At 58.3% G+C, this 15016-nt stretch overlaps 4 protein-coding genes across 8 annotated transcripts; 3 read left to right on the forward strand and 1 right to left on the reverse strand.

Moving 5' to 3' along the window:
* Positions 1–684: 684 nt before the first annotated feature.
* Positions 685–8450, reverse strand: CDA (cytidine deaminase). Of its 5 annotated transcripts, none has more exons than XM_065038035.1 (7): positions 8352–8450; positions 4144–4281; positions 3021–3163; positions 2610–2662; positions 2170–2281; positions 1820–1988; positions 685–1265 (listed from the first exon to the last, which is right to left on the reverse strand). In XM_065038035.1, the coding sequence occupies exons 3-7, from the start codon at positions 3044–3046 to the stop codon at positions 1152–1154; spliced, it is 474 nt and encodes a 157-aa protein (XP_064894107.1). In that variant the 5' UTR covers positions 3047–3163; positions 4144–4281; positions 8352–8450; the 3' UTR covers positions 685–1151. The 5 variants fall into 5 exon arrangements, with proteins under 5 accessions (XP_064894107.1, XP_064894106.1, XP_021150935.2 ...); XM_065038034.1 differs by lacking the exon at positions 8352–8450 and adding an exon at positions 4516–4885; XM_021295260.2 differs by lacking the exon at positions 8352–8450 and having other exon boundaries at positions 4144–4445.
* FAM43B (family with sequence similarity 43 member B) lies at positions 5121–6482 on the forward strand. Its single transcript, XM_021295265.2, has one exon. The coding sequence runs from the start codon at positions 5396–5398 to the stop codon at positions 6290–6292; it is 897 nt and encodes a 298-aa protein (XP_021150940.2). The 5' UTR covers positions 5121–5395; the 3' UTR covers positions 6293–6482.
* Positions 7515–10691, forward strand: MUL1 (mitochondrial E3 ubiquitin protein ligase 1). The gene is made up of 4 exons (XM_065038033.1): positions 7515–7701; positions 7801–7888; positions 8543–8663; positions 9465–10691. Exons 1-4 carry the CDS (start codon positions 7582–7584, stop codon positions 10192–10194), a joined length of 1059 nt encoding a protein of 352 aa, XP_064894105.1. The 5' UTR covers positions 7515–7581; the 3' UTR covers positions 10195–10691.
* Positions 10692–13079: 2388 nt separating this feature from the next.
* On the forward strand, positions 13080–14490 carry CAMK2N1 (calcium/calmodulin dependent protein kinase II inhibitor 1). The gene is made up of 2 exons (XM_065038039.1): positions 13080–13401; positions 14173–14490. Exons 1-2 carry the CDS (start codon positions 13242–13244, stop codon positions 14241–14243), a joined length of 231 nt encoding a protein of 76 aa, XP_064894111.1. The 5' UTR covers positions 13080–13241; the 3' UTR covers positions 14244–14490.
* The last annotated feature ends 526 nt before the right edge of the window (positions 14491–15016 follow it).

Genomic DNA, 15016 nt, shown 5'->3' on the forward strand with positions numbered 1-15016 from the left:
GAGACCTGATCTCTGAACTGCCTGAAAGGAGCTGGGAGCCAGGGGGGTCGGGCTCTGCTCCCCAGGAACAAGCGCCAGGAGCAGAGGAAACGACCTCAAGTTGCGCCAGGGGAGGTTGAGGTTGGATGTGGGAACAATTTCTTCCCCAAAGGGCTGTGGGGCATTGGAACAGGCTGCCCAGGGCAGTGCTGGAGTCACCATCCCTGGAGGGCTGGACAGACGGACATGAGGTTCTCAGGACATGGGGCAGTGCTGGGGTGGGGAATGGTTGGACTCGATGATCTTGAGGGGCTTTTCCAACCAAAATGATTCTGTATGATACACGGGTTCACACACACTGGGTGCGCATTGTGCACAGCCCATCTGAGCGTACTTTGTGCATGGCCAGGGCACAACAGCCCCGCTGCCCCTTCCCTGTGATTCATCATTTGCTCAACTGCAGGATGAAAACCAGGGCTGCTTTGATTCCACTGGGGCACGGGCAATAACGCCCAGCGCAGCGCCGGTCAGGAAATGTCACACGTTTGTTTTGCATTGTGTGTAATTAATATCACAATCAGCAAACGGCATTACTCTGGAGGCAGAAAACCCTCCAAAAGGCCTCAGAAATGCCTCTCCACCCCCACAAGAGAGATAAAAGGAAAGCAAACAAGGCAGATAAAACGAGCAAAGGACACAGGGTGATAACCGTCCAATTCCAGCAAATCATCTAATCTGAATTGGCTTATTAATAACTACTGGGGGTGATGGAGCTTTTCCTTTTTGCTTTCACTTCTCATGTAAAGCTGAAGAATTTAGCATTTTCCCAAACAATGATTTTGCATCATTCGGGAGTGGTTTCTGCACCAACAAGCCCAAGCTTGAGCCGTGCATCAAACCCTTCTCCGCCTGTGAACTTCCCCCTTGATTACAGCCATATCTGGACACATTTTTTCTAATAATGGGGATTTTCTATTATTTGATTTCACCATTGCCCCAGGGCAAAGCGGGGTCTGTGAATCAGTGCTAAACAAGAAAATGAGCGAGAGGAACAAGTCACTTAATGCTATAAACACATTTCCCATTGCATCGTGCCCTAAAAGCCGCTTACATACTGGGGAAATTGGGAAAAACCGTACTCCCCGGCTGCCGAGGGGCGAAAGTCGCGCTGCTCACACCTTCTTCAGGTCCTCGGGGCCGAAGGAGAGTGGCAGCAGCTCCTCCAGCCTCTTGACAATGTAGGTGCCATCAGCTTTGGTCAGGTAGATGTCCCAGTCCGTGCCAAACTGGAGAAGAAGAGGAGAAAAAAGTGCCCTATGCAAAACCTGCACTTCTTCCTTAAATTACCCAAATAACGTGTTTTTTTGGCTGAGTTTATAGGGAGCATCCTGCTCTGTTGCATGGATTTTGGGGCGGCTTTTCAGCATCACCTCCCCCAGAGGGTATTTTGGGTTCAGATGCTGTGGTTTTGCCCACCCCAGGGTGAAACCCGGTGCCTCCAAACCCATCAAATCCATCCTTTGAGCTGAGCTCTATACTCCCTAAAATATTAACCCCCCAAAACCGGGCTGGGGGTGCTCACAGGGAGGAGACAGCAGGATGGGCTTGTTTTTTGCAGGAAAAAGAACATTTTCAGGCTTCTAGGGTCAAACTCTGCACCTGGGAGGAATAAAACCCCCCAGGGAGGGTGAGTTAATGAATTCCCACTGGTCACCTGGTCCTGTGGGACGGGGAGCAATGAATAAAGAAATAAATACCCCTTTCCCGGTAAATAAAGCAATTTGAGGTGCCCAGAGCCCTGGGGCTGGGACAGGGGGGTTACAACCCCCTCCCTTTGCACCTCTGGGTGTTTTGGGGGAAGATGTTGGGGGTCAGGAGACGTGGGACCCCCCGCACAAGCCGTCACCTCTCTCATCATTTGTCTGCAGGCGCCGCAGGGCACGATGAAGTTGTCCCCCATGTCACTGCCAAAGGAGAAGGGCACAGAGCTTAGAGCTGGGGGGGAACACCTGTAAAAAAACCCTCACGCGCCAATAAATACAGAGCCACAGCAGATTTCCCCTTAAATCCCCCTCCAAAAACATGCGGACACCTGCCTCCCCACCAAAATAGACCCAGGATGCTGTGGTGTGGGGCGGCGGGGGGGTCACGCTGGGTTTTCCCCGCTGTCCCCCCCACCGTGTCCCTTACCTGGCGATGGCCATGGCCCTGAAGCTGGTGTGTCCCTCGGAGATGGCTTTTAGGATGGCAGTGCGCTCGGCGCACACCCCCAGGCTGTAACAGGCGTTCTCCACGTTGCACCCTGCGGGGACACCCCCGGCACCCACTCAGCCAGCCCCAAACCCCCGGGTGATGTTTTAGGGGGGAGAAAATTGCAAAAAAAAACACTAAAAAGCCATTTTTCAAGCGCACCACCCTATTCTGGCCTTGCGCCAACGCATTCCTCACTTCCTTGATTTATTTCCCATATTTTCCGCAATCTTTGGCTCGCTCCGCGACGGCGGCTGCCAAGGGGCACGGGGAGGGGGAAGCAGCACCTTGTGCCGACCCCTCTGAACCCCCACCCATGGTTGAAGCATTGCAGCGGGACCCCAAAACCCAATGGGGGGGTTTGCACGGTCCCGTCTTACCGGAGAAGATCTCCCCGCCGGCGGTGAGCAGCGCGGCGCCCACCGGGAAGCGGCTGTAGGGGCAATAAGCGGAATGTTTGGCCTCCTGGCTGCGGCGAAGCAAAAGCTGCAGTTTCTCCCCATGGGGACGGCCCGGGGGGGCAGTGGGGGCCGGGTGCTGCCTGTCACCCTCCTCCATGCCTGCAACCTGCCTGCCCTGCCCGCTGACGCCGCGGTTAAATATTTCCTCGCCTGGAGAATAGACCGGCTGGCCCTGCCGGGATAACGCCCCATTGAGCGGCCGAACCTCGGGGAGCATCTCGGGGTGCAGCCCTGACCCCCCAGATTCACGCACAGGGGGGTCCTGTGTCCTCTCCCTGCCTTTTGTCTCATTTTTCCCTATTTTTCCTTTATTTATTTAATCTTTTTTACCTCTTTTCTCTGTCCCAGCGCTGCATTTTTCCTCACTGTTTTGTTTGGTTGCTTTCTGTTATCCTTCCCAGTTGAAAACTGGTTGCGGGGCTCCACAGGAAAATGTCATTAAATCATTCCTGGTGGGGGTGGAACAGCAGCTCCTGATCAGTGAGATGAAAAGAAATACATTAATTTGATTGAAAACAGAAAAAACCCACATAGATATATTACATTTTCCCAGGTCTTTTAAATCCCAGCTGCCAGGCAGCTGGTTGAAGACAGAGGTAATAAAACCCCATTTAGGGATGTTCGAGCCCAAATTCTTCTGCGGGATTCAGCCATGAGGAGTAAAGGGCTCCCAGGATGAGGAAATTAACCTTTAATTAAAGTGATCTCTTCTTAATTAAAGATATCTCTATTTTTGCCCTTGCTGGAGGAGCTCATTGCCCCATTTTCTGGCCGCGAGTGCGGGTGTCGCAGCCCTCGCTGATTTATCACCGGGATTTTTGTGCGGTTTGCTGGATTTTGGGAGGACTTTGACCTTACCCGCTGGTTTTGGCAGCAAACCTTGGCGCTGGGTCGATGCCAATAAGCCCCAGACGGGCCGGGCTGTGGCACCCGAATTAGTGCGGTGTAAACGCTGGGAGCTGAAAATGGGGTGTGGGACAGCAAGGGGACCACAGATACCCCAAAAAAATCAAAGCCGGTAGGCTGAGGTATGTATTGTCCCAAGGGATAACCAAGAGACTTGCTTTCCTCGCGCTGTGCAGGTGCTTGTTCACCCTGAAACCTAATGATGACAGCTATTTGCAAGGGCAGCCAGTCAAGGCAATAAGCAGCTGGAGGAGGGATTAGGATGCCTGAATCAGCGCGGAGCCCTTTTTTTAGGCTTTCAAAGTGCAAATCCTCATTGTTTTCCCCTCTAAAAGGAGACGCAGATGCTCCTGTGTCCCCCCAATACTGTTACGTGGCACAAAAACACGAGAGAAAAGGAAAACCAGCCCTGGGGCAGCTGGTGGGGGCACAACCAGGAAACCCCTCCTAAATAATATGGGTGTCTATAAATAAACAAGCTTTTGGGGAGGGTTTAATGCCCTGTCGATATGGACCCCAAGCAATTAAATAAAATTTGAGCCCTTACCTCTGGTGACAAGAGCGAGAACAGAAACAAGAAACAGGAGCTGGCGTGGATAGAAACCTTCCTCATTTGCACTAATTTACTAATTGCCACCTCCCCAAGACCATCCTCACGCCAGGAGCAAAGCACACAGCAGCAGAGCTGAAAAACACAGAAATTCATGCCTTTTTATCTCAGTATTTTGGCTGCAAAAGCCTCCGAGGCTGCTGAGGCCGCGCTGCCTGCAAAGCAGCTATTTTAAGATTGCAGTTGCTTCGCTCAAACCGTAGAAAAACTGGGAAACGGCTGGGAAATGGCTTCCCGCTCCCTGCAACACCGCGCTCACGTTTCCCCCCCAAAATGGACTCAAACCGGGGGCACACGCTGTTGTTTTACCTGTTTTCCTCCCCGTTTTTTAATCTCAAGGCAGCCAGAGGGTTTGTGGGTCCCCGAGCCTGGGGACCGGGCACAAGAAGCCCAAAGTAGGTAAAAAAAGGTGGAAATTAGGGGTTTAGCTGAATCTTAAACATCCTCAGACTCCCCAGAAATCCCCCCCAGGTCGTGCTGGTGTTGCATTTATCAGGGAGAAGCCATCCCGGGGCCTCGGCCGGAGTTAAAAGCAACAGGTTAAAAGCCCAAAGCTCAGTCTAAGAGGAAGGATGGGGCTGGCTTGGAAATAAAGGGGGAAAAATGGGGGGGTTGAAGCAAAAAATACCAGCAAAGCCACAGGATCTGTGAGCACTGGCGCAGCCCCTCATGCAAAGCGCTGATTTGTGTGGGGGGATGGAAAGTGTTTTCTTGAGCTGGGGTAAGAAGCTGATGGCTGACCCTCCCAAAAATCATCCCCCCCCACCAGATCCTGCTTTAATTTCCCCCCATACAGGTGAGGTTTGGTGCAGGGGGTCTAACGGCTGCGGGGGGGGGGGCAGGGAGGGAAGTGTGTTTTATTTTACCAGCATCTTGTATTTCCCTGCGTGCTCGGGGCGACGCGGCGTCGCGGGGAGGTGGAGCAGCCCACGGAGAGAGCTGCATCCCCGCAGCCGGCGCAGGCGGCAGCATCTCGGCCAAAAAACGGGCTCCCGCATCCTTCCGAGACGGCATCGGCTCCAGCAGCCGCATCCCGGGGTAGGGGCATCCCCGCTGGGTGGGGAAAGCGGGGTGTGGGGACACCCCCCCAGCTGGATTTGGGGTCTAAGGGGGGGTGTATCCGCTTGCAAAGGGGTCGCGGCGCGGTCGGGATTAGCGGAGGCGCGTGGGGCGGCCGGAGGGAGTGGAGATGCTGCCCTGGCGCCGGAGCAAGTTCGTGCTGGTGGAAAATGAACGTAAATGCAAAAGCAAGAGCCTGGGGCCGGGGCTGAGCTACGCGGCATTGCTGGCCGGTTTCCTCCGCTCCTGCCCGGACCTTCTGCCCGACTGCCCGCTGGAGCGGCTGGGCAGCGTTTTCCGTGGAAAACGGCAGAAAGTGGAGCTGAACAAGGAGGACCCGACGTACACGGTGCGGTACCTGGGCAACGCCGTCACCCTGCACGCCAAGGGCGAGGGCTGCACGGAGGAGGCGGTGGGTAAAATCTGGGCGAAAAGCGACGGCGGGGCCGGCGGGGCCAAGATGAAGCTGACGTTGGGACCCCAAGGCATCCGCATGACCCCCTGCGAGAAGGGGACACGGCGCCCAGGCCACGCGTACCTCCTGCACCGCATCACCTACTGCGCCGCCGACCGCCGGCACCCCAAGATCTTCGCCTGGGTTTACCGGCACCAGGTGAAGAACAAGGCGGTGGTCCTGCGCTGCCACGCTGTCCTGCTCCCCAAAGCCGACAAGGCGCGTGCCATGGCCTTGCTCCTCTACCAAACCTCCGCCGCCGCCTTCAGCGAGTTCAAGAGGCTCAAGAGGCAGAGCGATTTCCGACACGTCCAGCAGCAGCTTCTGGGCGATGCCATAGTCCCCTTGGTCCCCCTGCGCCGGCTGCTCAACGCCAAGTGTCCCTATCGCCCGCCGGCCGAGAGAGCCCGCTGTGCCCCCCGCCTCAGCTCCATCCTGGAGGAGGAGGAGGAGGGAGAAGCCTTCGGCGCCGGGGCAGCCTGCGGTGGGGATGGTGGTCCCACCGCCATGCTGCTCCTGGCCAGGGAGATGCGGGGGTGCAGTCTGCGCGGCCCCCGGCCCCCTGTGTGCTGAGCGTTTTGGGGACAAGCTGCCCACCCCGTGCCTCCAGCTAAATTTGGACCCTCGGGGAGAAATCTGGTGGCTTCGTCTGCAAGGAAGACCCCTCAGTGTGGAGGGGTTGCACCCTGAGGACCCCCCCAAACATGAACCTGCTCTCGTACCTCCTCCTCCTCCGCAGCCATAATAAAATCAATGTGTGTTTTCTGCGGTGTAACGGCGCCTGTGTCTCGCCCAGCCCCAGCCCTGGCACACGGGAGACGAAGAGTTAAGCTTGGCTTCAAATTTTGTGGGGGGTTTATAACAAATTTACCCCCCGATAAGCTGGGGTGGGGGCTGCAGGGTCCCTGTGTCTTTCTGCACCCACCCTGCAGCACCGAGGGCTGGCGAGAACTGCAACGTGTAGTCATGGCAACTCGGATTTTTTAAATATAGAGCTGGGGGGGTGGCACAAGGCCGCCCAAACCGGGGGGGAGGCTGCGATGGGGCCCTTCAGACCCCCAGCACAGGGCAGGGCTGATTTGCAGCCCCCGCTGCCCACCCCAAAAGCAACACCAAGGCCCTGAACATCAATAGTTTACCAAAATTTGCTATTTTTTATCTTCTTCTTTTGCTGCTTTCTCAGAATAAACCCTGGGAAGGGGATGGGGGGGACACACACAGGGTCTTGTGTCCCCCCCCCAACATGGGGCTGGCAGGGACCCCCCAGCCTGGCCATGGCATTGGGGGGTGGGAGGACACTTAAAAACGGGGCTGGGGGCTGAGAGGGGCTGGGAGCTGCATGCCCACCCTGAGCCATGTCCTTGCAGTGGGGGCCATGGGATTTGGGTCCCCCCCTCATACCAAGGCCCTGAGGGGGGCCACTGGGGGTGCTCCCCCCATGGCCATAGGGCTACTGAGCTTTGGGCCCTGCTGCAGCAAACCTAGGGGGTGGTGGGGATTTAGGATAATCCCACCCCCAGGCCTTGTTAGGCTGGGCTTTAGTTTCCCCTCCAAGACCCCTGGAGGGGGGGGCTGGGATCTGTCCTGCTCCCCAACGCTGGGATTAAACCCCCAAGGCCCTGTGGGGACACGACCTGTCCTGCCTGCCCCCCAGGCCCTGTGGCGCTGGGATTTGGGCCCTTCCGGCCCCCCAAAAAAGCCTTGTTATGGGGCTCAGGGCACTTCGTCCCGGTTTTTGCCCCCCTCCAGCCCTGGCGGACCGCGTCTCGATGGTCGCGGTGCCGCCCTCTAGAGCGTCCCGGTGACGTCATCACCGGGCGCCGGTGGCGGCGGGCGGTTGCCGCGGTAACGGCGCGGCGGCAATGGAGGGCGGCGGGCGGCCCTCGGCTCTGCAGGCCGCGCTGCTGGCGACCAGCACCGCCCTCACCGCGCTGCTCTACTCCGTGTACCGGCAAAAGGCCCGAGTCGCCCGCGGCCTCGAGGTGGGTGCGACGGGCCCCCCGGGAAGGGCACAAGGGCCCGGGCCCCGATCGCGGCCTGGGCCCCTCGGCTGAGCCACGGCCTCGGTTTGCTCCCCGCAGGGCGCCAGGACGGTCCGGCTGGATGGGGACCTGCGGGCGGTGCTGCTGGAGGCGCCGGGGCGCTGCGTCCCGTATGCGGTCATCGAAGGTAGCGGCGGGACCCAAAGCGTCATCCCTGGGCGGGAATTTAATCTCCGCCCCGCGGTTCTGCCCCCATCGGGTCACAGAGTCATTTTGGCTGGAAAAGACCCTCAAGATCAATAGTCCAACCATAACCTGCCCCTGCCCCATGTCCTGAGAACCTCATGTCCATCTGTCCAACCCTCCAGGGATGGTGACTCCAGCACTGCCCTGGGCAGCCTGTTCCAATGCCCCACAGCCCTTTGGGGAAGAAATTGTTCCCACATCCAACCTCAACCTCCCCTGGCGCAACTTGAGGCCGTTTCCTCTGCTCCTGGCGCTTGTTCCTGGGGAGCAGAGCCCGACCCCCCTGGCTCCAAGCTCCTTTCAGGCAGTTCAGAGATCAGAAGGTCTCCCCTCAGCTCCTGTTCTCCAGCTGAACCCCCCAGGTCCCTCAGCCGCTCCATCACACTTGTGCTCCAGCCCCTCACCAGCTCCATTGCCTGTTGCTCATCTCCCCCTTGTCAGGCAGCCACGGGCTCTCCTGACGGCTCAAAACACGAGCTCTCCGCTCTTCTGGCTTCCTGTCTTTTTCCAGTACTACCCGTATGCACTGTACACCCTAAGAAATGAAGCAGATGATTAACAGGCACCTCACACACCCTTCGGATTTGCCTTTCAGGTGTGGTGCAGTCCGTGAAGGAGACCCTGAGCAGCCAGTTTGTGGAGAACTGCAAGGGCGTTGTGCAGCGGCTGACGCTGCAGGAGCACAAGATGGTTTGGAACCGAACAACCCACCTCTGGTACGTGCCCAGTGCCCACCAATGTCCCTCTGAGGTGGCCTCAGAGGGCCTGACACACAGAAATGACTTGAAGTGTGGCCAAAGTGACCAAGGTGACACAGACATGGACCCCATGGGGCCTTGCGGCCCTGTTGCCACTGCCAAAATGGGGCACGTTTGGCTGGTTTTGGGGCTGGAGGCTTTCAGAGCTCATCTAGGGGCTGTAGACAATGAGCACGTAGAGTAGCCCAAGGTGGGCAGAGCATTTATCAGCAGCCTCATGTTGCTGTTTTAGAGGTGGCCACAGGATGGTGTTTCCCGAGCAAAACGGCGCAGTCAAACCAGAAATTTAGTTGGATTCGGGCAATACCCGCATCCAGGGGTCCTGAGAGCAGCCTGGCCCCGAGAGCTGCGGAACAAGAACGTGGTGATGCTCTTCCAACCTCAGCACGTCGGATGGCGCTGCTCAAATTTGTACCTGTGACAGGCAACGCTTCTCACAGCGCAGTTTCTGGCAGCCAGGAACACCATGGGGAGATGAGGGGGACTTTGGGGGTATGGGGCACTCGCCCGGTGACAGTAAAGCCCACGGTAGTTCTGTGGGGACTGTGGAAGCGCAGAGGTGAGGGTGGAAGACCCAGTGCACACCCAGATGGTGCCATGAGGGAAAAAAACGCTGTTCTCCAGAGAATCCCACCCAAAAAAAGCTTCGCTCAGGACAGGGGACACCTGGCAGTCCCCAAAACAGGCGGGTGTTTCCCTGCCAGCCTTGGTGGGAAGCGCCAACGCTCCCATTGGCTTCATCCCCTTCTCCTTCCACAGGAACGACTGTGAGAAGATCATCCACCAGCGAACCAACACCACCCCCTTCGACCTGGTCCCTCCCGAGGAAGGCGCCGGCGTCACCGTCCGCGTGATGAAGCCCCTGGACGCCGCCGAGCTCAGCCTGGAGACGGTGTACGAGAAATTCCACCCCTCCGTGCAGTCCTTCACCGACGTCATCGGTCACTACATCAGCGGGGAGCGTCCCAAGGGCATCCAGGAGACCGAGCAGATGCTGAAGGTGGGGACGGCGCTGACGGGGGTGGGAGAGCTGGTGCTGGACAATGCCACCATCAAGCTGCAGCCGCCCAAGCAGGGCATGCCCTACTACCTCAGCAGCCTGGATTTCAGCACCTTGCTGCAAAAACACGAGGCGAACGTCCGCTTTTGGAAAATCCTCACCGTGGTTTTCGGTTTCGCCACCTGCACCGTCCTCTTCTTCATCCTACGGAAGCAATACCGGCACCACCGGGAGCGGCGGCACCTCAAGCAGATGCAGGAGGAATTCCGACAGGCGCAGGAGCGCCTGATGCGCGAGATGAACGCGGAAGGTGGCGAAACGCTCAAAAACGCCTGCGTTGTCTGCTTGAGCAATGCCAAATCTTGCGTCTTCCTGGAGTGTGGCCACGTCTGCTCGTGCAGCGAGTGCTACCGGGCGCTCCCCGAGCCCAAGCGCTGCCCCGTCTGCCGACAGCCCGTGTCCAGGGTGGTTCCCTTGTACAACAGTTAAATTTCTGTGCGCTGGGGGAAGCTTTTAGCATTAAAACCGCCTCTCGCAAAAGGGTTTTTTCTCGCCTGCCTGCTTGGGTGGTTGATTTTGGGGAAGCTCCAGAGGTTTTTTGGGGGGTGAGAGACGAGGAGTCCTTGTAAAGGGCGCGGTGCTCGGCTGGGAGACGCTGTTTTAAGCTCTTCTGTTAAGAGTTGGACTCTTGGGGTTTGTGGCATGGTTTGCTGAGCTTGTGGTCCCTTATAAAAATATTGCGAGGAAAAATAAAGATGTATTATGGCTGCGGAATTGGGGTGATGCTGCCAGCTGGCTCTGAGGAGCCGCATAGCAGGGGGAGTTTTTAGAGAGCTTGTGTGAACAAAATCAGTTTTGTGACTGTCTGCAAAATCGAGTTGTGACCGTGTCACACCTGGAGGCGAAAATACTGCAGCCGATTGCTGCGCTTGGCTTGAGCTGGGGTGGAAAATGGGATGTGAAGGAATAAACCAGGATGAAAAGCATGTTTGTCGTGGATCGTTCTGTGGCCCTGGGGGGGTGATGGGATCTGTGCTCCCCGGGGCGCACATGCTGCACAGATCAACACCAAAGGAACGTAAATCACACCAAGTGGGGACCGAGTTGGGATAATGGGGGGGATGCACCGAACCTGACACCGGTTGTGACAGACACCGCTGTCCCCTTGTCTGTAACACAGGTGGTACCAAAACCCCAAACTTTCACCCAGATGAGGAAAATTCCCTTCCCCAACTCCCCCGTTCTGCCGTATGTCACGTATGGTAATGGCACCTGAGAGAATTAACGACGCTTTAATTAACATTTACTGTGACGGCACTGAGTTTTCAATTAGAGACACGCAGGAGCAGGGAGGGGACCCCCTGTTTTTGGGAGCCTGGAGCAAGAACAGCCAAAAAACCCAGGACTGACATGGGGGGGAACCCCCTGCACCCCATCTGGTGCCTGCGGGTGGGCAGAGCCACCCACGTCCTCCCACGCGTTTAAAAAATACACAATATTCCATGGAGCTCCAGTAAAAAAGGGTGAGTTTAACAAGGAAACGGGATATTTCCTCGTTAAATGTTAACAAGAAGGGCCCGCCGGCTGTAGATGGCAGTGGCTGCCTGTCACAGCGAGGCTGCCTGCCTGGCCCTGCCTGCGCGGGGAGAGCGGGGATCCCAGCGGGGAGAAGCCAAACTGGGGTTCGCTGGCGGAGGCGTCTCCCTGCTGTCCCCACGGTTATTGTCCCCCCCGTGCCCTTTGTGCCCTCCCGCTGCTGCCGGGAATCAAAAATCTCCTTTTATTGGCACAAAAAACCCCCAAAACAAACGAGAAACTCCCAAGACAAAGAGCAAGAAATCCCCGAGGGATGGGCTCTGCCAAATCACACTCGTCGTCCCGACAGCCGGGATTTAAGATCCGGACCAGCCGAGACCTCGATTCTTTTCCCTAAAAGCAAATATCTGCTGTAAAAATCATATTTAGAGACTATTTTATTGAGTATTGCTGCCTATCACTCCCTGTACCATACCAAGGTTTTGCCCTTCGCTCCCCAGCTGCGGTTTTCTGGGGACCCACCACCCCAAAAAGCCTCATTCTCTCGATGGGGACAGCGGGGACATCATCCCCCAGGCAGACAGGTGCAGGACGTGGCCTCAAGCCCCAGCATTTTCCCCAGGGAATGGAGCTGTCATGCAAAGCCTAAAAATACCCTTTTTTGGGGGCTGTGCTTTCCCCACTACCTTTCGCCTCCTGTTTTCGAGCTTTCCCCCGCGATATCTCGGGCGGAGATGGAGCCTTATGTAAGGAGCTGACAGCTCGGGGGTGTGCGGGATTGGGGCTCGTGTGGCTCTGGGAGCTGAGGATGTCACCAAACGAGGGGTTTTGGTGTGGGAACAGCCCCGGGGCAGACTGACCTGATCCTGTCTGTGTCCCTGTCCCGCTTGGTCCCAAAATGAGCTGGGCTCCCACTTCTGGAAGAAATCCACTGGTGAAGATGTTGTACCAGCCTCACGCAAATGTGGATTTTGCTGCTGTCCCCACTGTCTCCCCAACTCTGCTCCGCAGGGATGCACCAGGGATGCCTGAAGCCCCCAAATTAGCTGCGGTCTTCCCCAAAATAGTAACCCCAGCCTTCCCAGGAAGCCCCAGATGTCTGACTGGTGGGAAATAACCCAGATGGTCTGTGCTGGGGCAGACTCCATGGAATGCTCACAGAGACCCCAAAGCCACCCCACTGTCCCCAGGGAAAGGCCTGTGCAGGGACACGTCCTGGGGACCGAGAGCACCCAGACTGACTCCCCACGTTGCAGCCCCCCAAAAAGTGCCAGAAGCCCATTGACAAGTCATTTCTGCTGAGGTCTGCAGGGCAGATGTGGGGCTGAGTCCCCTGGGGACCAGTGCTGGGGTCCCCAGGGATGCTGTGGGGCAGCCTGGGCTCCCCAGATGTGGCTGTGGGGCAGCTTCAGGGTCCCCGGGTATGCCGTGGGGCACACTGGGGATGGTGTGTGGCAGCTCCAAGCTCCGCAGGGCTCCTTGTTCAACAGCTCAGGGGAACCAGGGGTACTGTGGGGCAGCTCCACACTCCCCAGGGATGCCAGTTCGGCAGCTGTGGGCTTCACAGGGATACCGTGGGGCACCCCAGGGATGCTGTGGGGAAGGTCCAGGCTCCCCAGGAATGGTGCGGGGCATTCGGGGATGCTGTGGGGCAGCTTCGGGCTCCCCAGATGTGGCTGTGGGGCATCCGGGGGATGCTGTGGGGCAGCCGCGGGGATCCCCGGGGTGCGTGGGGCAGCCCCGGCGGGAGGGGCGGTCCCGTTCCCGGGGGCTGTGCCGCTCCCGCCCCGTCCCTCCCGGTCCCGCCCCCCGCTCCTCTATCGCCGCCACCGCCGGAGCCGCCGCCGCAGCCGCGGAGCCGCCAGCAGCGCCGGGCCGGGATGTGACGGGGCGGCCGCCCCGCGCCCCGCTCCGCCGCTGCCCCGGGCCCGCGGGCCCCGCGCCCCGGGAGGCTGTCGGGGGGCGGCGGCGGCGGCCCCGGGCCCCCCCCCGCCGCCCCCATGTCGGAGGGGCCGCCCTACGGCGAGGGGCAGCTGGCGGGGGACGCGGCCGTGGGGCAGCTGCCGTTCCCCGTCCGCCTCGGCGGCCCCGACGGGCTCCTCGCCGGCGGGCAGGGCAAGCGGCCGCCCAAGCTGGGGCAGATCGGGCGCAGCAAGAGAGGTGGGTGCCGGGGGGACCGTGCGGGGGGCAGCGGGAGGTTCCCCGGGGACGGGAGCGGCCCCGGGTACCCGGCGGGATGTCGGGCACGGTGCCCCAGGGACCTTCCCGGGGATGCAGGACAGCGGGAACTGTCCCCAGGGACAGGGCACGGTGCACCGGGCGCCTCGCGGTCTATTTGGCATCGTGCCCAAGGGACCTTCCCCAGGGACGTGTCGCCCGGTACCTGCCCGGGATGCAGGGACCGTCCCCGGTGCACAGGGTACCCGGGGGGGCATGGGGACCAGGGCACTTTTTGGGCATGCAGGACACCAGGAACAGGGCACGATGCACCAAGCAACACGCCCAAGGGACCTTCCCCAGGGGTTTTGGGTAGTGGGGACCCTCCTGGGCACTTTGCCAGGGTGTCTATCAGCAGGGACCTTCCCCAGGGACAGGACGTTGTCGCCCCAGAACCATCCCCAGGGTGTAGAGGAGAAAGGACTGTTCCTGGGGACAAAGCACTGTACCCCAGGCACAGGAACCTTCCCCAGGGACAAGGCACCAGCACCGGGGTTGGGGTACCAGGTACCCCCGCCGGGGATGGGGCACAATGTGCTGGGTACTCTGGGGGGTTTTGGGCACCACGCACCAGGTACCGATAGCCCACAGGCTTCACCAGGGACGCAGAACCCCCAAAGCCCACCCCGAGGTGCCACCACCCTGGGGTGACCTTGGGCAAGAGGAGCACGGCGGCAGCGTATTCATCACCGTTCTGTTCTTTCTGCTTTCCAGTGGTTATTGAAGACGATAGAATTGATGATGTGCTGCAAAATCTCACGGAAAAAGCCCCTCCCGGTGTTTAAATCCTCCCCGGGGACGCTCGGCTGGAGCTGAGGGGGTCAGGGGGTGGTGGTGGGGGGGGTCGCTTTACAACGGCACAGGTTATTGGCAACAAATAGAGAAATCAAAGCCCCCCGCAGCACTGCACCGAGTGAGCATCCTTGCCAGCCCGCGGCCCCCAGCACCACATCCTGCCCTACGGGAGACGCGCAGGGAAAGCGGCGAGCGAGACGAAGCCCGGCGACAGATCAAATCATACATTAAAATATAGAAGAAATCAATTGGAAAAGTAACGACCCGCTCCAACGCCCTCACACCCCAATCCACTGACTACAAACGGAGGTGTCGCGGCTCCGAATCACCCGCGGTTTCTTTTCTCGGTGCGATGAACATGGCAAGACGGGGGGTAAGAGGGAAAGGGACAGCGATGGAGGGAGGGGGGTGGCCCCGGGGTCCCCCCGGCCAGGGTTGTTCCCAGCGGGCACCTTGTTTACATTATTTAATCTTGCAAAAATGAATCCGTGCACTTGGATGTACCACGCTCTCCCCTCTTCCTTCCGTTCTTTTTTATGTTGATGTCTTTGGATGTTGGGAAATGATATATAAAAATATATATATATATATATTTCATTTTAGTCACGTTTTAAGGTTCTCGAGGGGGAAAAAACCAACAGAAACAAAACTTTTATAAAGGAAAGGCCTACAGGAAGAATTGCTGGTTTATTTTTTAAAGCTTGTATTTCTTGGTTGCTGTGAGTAAAGGGACAGATTTTATATGTACGGGGGGGCGGGGGGA

Source organism: Columba livia, chromosome 21 (genome assembly GCF_036013475.1).
Source record: "Columba livia isolate bColLiv1 breed racing homer chromosome 21, bColLiv1.pat.W.v2, whole genome shotgun sequence".
NCBI classification, from domain to species: Eukaryota; Metazoa; Chordata; class Aves; order Columbiformes; family Columbidae; genus Columba; species Columba livia.